The sequence below is a fragment of the Bubalus kerabau genome, chromosome 21, assembly GCF_029407905.1.
Source record: "Bubalus kerabau isolate K-KA32 ecotype Philippines breed swamp buffalo chromosome 21, PCC_UOA_SB_1v2, whole genome shotgun sequence".
Taxonomy (NCBI): Eukaryota; Metazoa; Chordata; class Mammalia; order Artiodactyla; family Bovidae; genus Bubalus; species Bubalus kerabau.
In genome coordinates, this window is record NC_073644.1 from 36524349 (window position 1) to 36530348 (window position 6000).

At 56.9% G+C, this 6000-nt stretch overlaps 1 protein-coding gene across 1 annotated transcript in view; it reads right to left on the minus strand.

Annotated features, from left to right (window-relative positions):
* The window catches only part of CABLES1 (Cdk5 and Abl enzyme substrate 1), a 104588-nt gene extending 99051 nt beyond the window's left edge, over window positions 1-5537 (minus strand). The window contains exon 1 of the mRNA XM_055559058.1: window positions 4585-5537. Coding sequence (XP_055415033.1) covers window positions 4585-5423 — 839 coding nt within the window. The 5' untranslated portion in view covers window positions 5424-5537. The remainder of the gene's footprint in view (window positions 1-4584) is intronic.
* Between the last annotated feature and the right edge of the window lie 463 nt (window positions 5538-6000).

Sequence of the window (6000 nt, forward strand, 5' to 3'; positions counted from 1 at the left end):
CGTCCTGCCTATGGGAGCCACCCGGGATAAACTTAGCTCCACCTCCCCGTCTGACGCTGAGGTTCAGTTATCCACTTGTTCCCAGGCAGTATGCCCGGCCTCCGAGGCAGGTCACAGGGCACTAGCCTGGAAAAGAACACCACTCCACTGTCCCAGCGCTTTCGTCCCAGAAGAAAACTGAGGTGGGGCAGGGAAGCCACCTGCCCTTGGTTGCCAGCCAGGGCAGGGACTGGCTCTGAGCCCAGGGGGGCAGGGTACCAGCTTGGCATTCCTGACTGACATGCTGTCGCCTCATCCAGCCTCATCTACTGCTCCTTCCCAGTGCGTTCAAAGGCCGCCTGCCCCTTGCCCTCTCCCTACCTAACAACTTTCCTTCCCAGGGGAAAAAAATCCAGGCAGGTGGGGCTCCCCGGGGTGGCTATACGGACACAGTGCAGAGCCAGGCTATGGCTTCCCCACCCTCCCCAGAGGACAAAGGATCACGCTTGAACATGCTGCCTCCCTGGGCACTTGTCAGCAGTGGGCAGGCTTCCAATCCACTTCCCCTTCACCCACACCTGACAACCTGGTGAGTGTAAGGAAGACGGCAGCGGGTGAGCCTTGGGCTCTTGTCTCAGGCCCTGGGAGGAGGCACAGGGGAGCGTCCTGACCAAGGCCTAGACCAGCCCGGGGCTATACCCTTGGCGTCCACAATGCACATTGCTGGAAAGATGGCTCAACAATAACTTGGGTTCGCTTATTGCTAAAATCCAGAAAGGTCAGGTGGCTTACAGCTAAAACACAGTGTCACAAAGTCACAATGCAGAGAGGTGACAAAGTGGGGGGATTGGAATCCAAGGCTTGGGGCTCTTCTGCACCACGGGCTCTTTCCATTTAAGACCGGAGTCTCCACAAGGCACACCGTTAGCAGAGATGTTCTAAGAAGCAAAACCCTCACCTTGTTTGAAATGAATACCCTGGTCCCCACACACCCCTTCATCGGGCCCCATGGTGCACACGTGTTCACCTGGGCCCCATTCTGCACTTCAGCAGCACCAGGAAGTGGAGGAACCCAGGACTGCTGCCAGCTGCTACCTAAGGGGAAACTTTTCAAGTGAAAGAAAGCCTTGAAACACACTCCCTTTCACCTATTAATGCCTTCCTTAGGCAGAGAACACAACAGGGTGTCAAGCTAGAAGGCATCTTTCTGGCTTCCCGCTTCTGACACCTAGCCAAAGAGCAAACCCAGCATAAAGCCCAGCGCACTGGCTTCCCATCCCTGGAGCCCCATCCATGAGGCCTGTGGTCCTGGGTTCTCTATGCACTTCGGTAGAGACTGGCAAGTAGCAGCAAAGCCAGGGACCCCGGAGAGCAAAGCTAAATGTGGGGAGGATGACTCGGAGAGGGTGTACAGAATCTCACAAGCACCACTGGCCTGCTATGTGTCCTGGACAAACATCTAGTAGGGTCCAGAGCTCCCAAATTCTCTTTGGGCCTATGCATGCCCGGCACAGTGATCCATGCAGGGGCAGAGGAAAGGCATCAAGTTCCGGACTTCCCTGGTGGTCCAGTGGCTGAGACTGAGCTCCCAAAGCAGTGGGCCTGGTTTGATCGCTGGTCAGGGAACTAGATCCCACCTGCCGCAGCTAGGAGTTCACATGCCATAACTACAGATTCCACAGGCCGGAATTAAAAGGATTCTGCATGTCGCAACAAAGATTGAGGGTCCTGCATGCCATAGCTGGGACCCAGTGCAGGCAAATAAATAAATATATATTAAAAAAAAAAAAAAAAAACAAGAAGAAAGAAAGAAGGAGGTCAGGTTTGGATCTCAAAGATATGGAGTCCTATCTTGGCCAACACTGGGCCTGAGAAAGAATCTACACGTAGGGAGGCTGTGAGAATTCACTGTGATAAATATCAACTCTCTAGCCCAGAGCACAGAGATGGTGTCCTCAGTCCATCAACACATCTGTGCCAAGGTCTGGGCACACACATGTTCCTGCCATATTTCAAGATTTGGAAGTACAAGTCATAGATGTGATCAGTCTTGCAAGTGTCCAGATGAAAGTAACAAAATAAATAAGATTTCGGATCAGGAGATTCTGATTCTTATATACCCATAAAAAACTGCATGTGTGAAATTCCAAGTTCATGGGGAAAAAAGAGGCAGATTTCAGATGAACTATGGCAGCTTTTTCCAAACTTTCCCTTGTATATGAATCATCTGGGGATCTTGTTAAAATGCAAATTTGTACTCAAGTAATCCAGAATAGGACCTGAGGGTTTGTGAAGGTCCAAGAACTCACTTTTGAGCAGCAAGGTTGTTTGGAATTCTTTAAATTGCAAGAAACAAATCCAAGGAAAATACATGATTTAAAAATGACACCCCAGGAGAACATCCATGAAATAGTATATGGAACCACCCAGGCAAGCAGTATTTCTTAAAGCGAGGCACACCAGGAAAGTAAATGACATTCTTTAAACTACCCCAAGTTCTTTAAGTTGGCCCTGGGCCTGATTCAAATGAGTCTATATGCCACATCACAATTCATCTAAGCATGTGAAAGTTCTCTCTAGTGATCAGAAAAACAACACACTTCTGACAAAACTCCTGTAAGCAGTGCAGTGTAGGAAACAAAATGCCCTAGGAGATTCCAAGTTTCTGGCCATGAGAAATGGCCATGCTCACACTTCAAGGCCTTTCTTCAATCTCAGTCTCACCGATTTATTTCCTCTCTGCACATTAAATTTGACACGGTTTCTGTTGACAGCTGTAATTTTTTAAAAAGCCTGTCAAGTTGCCAGATATGGATAATTCCAAAGTTATAAGATGAATGCGACTGTCAAGTAAGGAAGCATCACACTGACTCACTCATCTTAATGTGTGTGTTGGGGGAGGGGATCAATAAAACACCCACGGGGTTCATCTTTATAGGATCAGCGGTTAAATCTGGCTATTTGGGGGATCAGAAATATTAACACACAAGATCGTCTAAAGGTGATTCTTAGAGATGAAGTGTGAGGTCATCTGATCTCCAGCTGTTGCGAGCAGGGGAACACATCTGTCAAGCATGAGACACAGGCCAGTCTGGCACATGGCTTAAAATAACACCTATGTTTATTACCACTCTTGCCCTGACCCACTGGACAAGCTGGGCTCAGGCTCAAACTACAGAGTCATTAGGAGCCAGTGTGTGATGTCAAGCGGCTGGGAAACTGCTGAGTCTGAGCCATTCACCCAGAAAGGAAGGGATCCTCCTCCCTTCCCGCCCACTGGCCTGCTATGCTATGGGGGAGATGTGAGCCCTGACAAGAAACTCAGGCCCAGATGGTCACCTGTGCCCAGCATTGCTAATCACCCAGGGAAATCACAAGGCTGTCTGACAGGTCCACACCCCTGTCCGCAGACATGCGCACTCAACTAGGATGCTGGACACCAAACAGGGTCCTGATTTCAACACTTGGGAGGAAAGAGACTCCAGACAAAATTCTGAAGGAGCCTGGTCCATTAGGAGAGGAAGTTAAGTTTTCCAACAGACCACCTTCTTAATAGACCAGAAAAAGCCTAAGTGTTCAGAGGAGCATCACACGAGACAGGCTGTAACAGAAAAGGTTCTCATCTCCAGGCCTGCAACAGGCTGGCAAGTTCCCATCCCAGAAAGGGAAACTGAGGCCCCAGGAAGCTGACATAACTGAGCCATAGGAGGCCTTCCTAACTAACTAGCCTGGACGTTCCCTCCCAGGAACCAGGCCTGCACTTCCTCCCCGTTGCTCAGTCCTGTTCTCCCCCTATCCCACCTGCCTGATGCAGACAGAACTGCCCAGGGTGCCTGGAACAAGTTCTAGCCATTTCCTGAATGGGCAAGTGTCCAGCATTTCACGGTTTTGCTAAGATGCTTGAGACCTGGAGATGACTTAAGCTACCAAACACAACCTTTTGAAAGGTGAAAAACTTTTCACTCATTTCAGCGAATTCACGTTGGGATGCAAAAAAGAATCCTCAAGCCCTATTTCCTCTGTGTCCCCCACCCTCAAGGCCTTCAAGGGCACATAAGAAGGGCTTTCCTTTTCTTAGGAAAGCAAAAGGGAAATGCCAAGTGCTCCTGGGACACTGGAATACTTGGAGCGCAAGCAGAACTTAGAAGGCATTCGCGGCGGCGTGTCTGCGACAAGTTAAGGCTCACACGCTACGCTCGGCCGGCTGCCGGACCCACTGCTGGACTCTGCGTCCCGCCTAGTCTTGCCGGGAGCGAGATGAGTGCTTCTCCGGTCCGGCCCGGGTTTCTGAAAGCTCGTGCTCTTTCCTTGCAAGGAGAGGTTTTGATGCCACTTTTTTTGGTGGGCTCCCGCAACCTGTACCTCCAACCCCATTTGCATAAGCACGGTGCTTCTCGGTGAGTGCTGGGCTCGTGCATACACGTGTGAAAACACACACACACTCCCCAGAGACCTTCCTTCTTCCGCGTGCCCTCGCGGTTTGGAATTCGCGCCAGAAGCCCAGGGATCCGGCAGGGCGCGGGAAGTGGGAGCGCCCGGTGTCCCGCAGCAGAGCGCCGGCCGGGCGGGGTTAGGAGAGGCGCGCGCCGCGTCCTGGCTACTCACCGGGACCTCTGCAGCTGCTCGAAGGCGCTGGAGCCGCTCCCCGGGCCCGCCTGCTCCAGCGAACAGTAGTTCTGCGAGGTCTGCCTGGAGAAGGCGATGGGCAGGATTCCCTGAGTGAACGAGTTGAGGCGGCCCCGACTGCCGCTCCCGCCCCCGGGGGTCCCGGAGCTCAGGAAGGCGGCCGCCGGCACGTGCACTCCGGTAAAGGCATCGTCCTCCTCCAGCTCCTCCGGCCCGGCGTCCCCGGGCCCGTCTGGCGGCTGCGGCTGAACGCCAGCGGCGAAAGGCGCGGGCCGGAGCGGCTGCCACAGCTCCCCCGACGCCCGGCCGGCGCCCAGGGAGCTTGCGAACCCCCGGGCCGCCCCGGGGCCGAGCACGGTCGCGTGGCCGCCGGGGACGAGCGGCGAGGGCGGCGGGAAGCAGGGGCCCGATCCAGCCGCCAACGCCGCCGCCGCCGCGCCCGCCGCGGAGAGCGCGCCGCAGCCGCCCCGCTCGGCGGCTGCTGGCAGGCTGAGCCGAGTCCTCGCGCCGCAGCCGCTGCTGGGCTTGGCCGCGCTGCTGTCCTCGCCGCCGGCCCACTCCTCGTCCTGCAGCGGCGGCCGTCCGTCCAGCGAGATGTTGGTGAGGAAGGAGAGGGCAGCCTGGCGCCGCCGCGGGTCCATGCGCGGCTTCCTGGGGGGCTCGGGCGGCGGCTGGGCCGGCGCTGCGGCCGCGGGCCGGGGCTGCGGCGGCGGCTGCAATCTGCCGATGCCCGCGGCGTCGGTGCCGGCGCTGCTGGTGCTGCTGCTGCGGACGGCCGTGCCGGCGGTGGCGGCCGTGGTGGCGGCAGTCGCCGCCATTGTGTCCGTCTGCGGCGAGATTTCCGCGATGCCCCCGGAGAAGCGAGTGGCGCCCGAGTGCTAAGCGGCGGGCGCGAGCGCCGGTGACCCGGGCTGGGCAGGGCGCGGGGCGCGGGCGGCGTGCGCGGCGGCCCGGCCCCCCAGCGGGCGGGCCATGCTCGCCCCTCGGTGCTCGGGCGGGGGGCGCCGCCGCCCTGGCCCACGCGCGCGGCTGCTGGCTGGCTCGCTGGCCGTCTGCCCGCCCGCCCGCCTGCCCGCCTGCGGGATCGGTGCTGGGCCCTCCGGGACCCCGCGATCTCCGGCTCCCCGGCCCCCGGGTCGGTATTTATAGGTGCGCGCGCCCCGCGCTCGCTCTGCAAAACGCTCTGTGCAAAAAAAAAAAAAAAAAAAAAACAGTATCACGTGTGGGGGGTGAAACCTGGGAGGAAAACAAAGCCGCAGGCGGCAGCCGCGCAGGCAGGCGGCGGGAGGCGGGAGGCAGGCGGAGGAGGAAGAGGAGGAGGAAGGGAAAACCGAGCGGGTGGCGGGGCGAGGATCGGCCTGGCGGTCCAGGTAGTCCGAGCTGACTGCGGGGAGA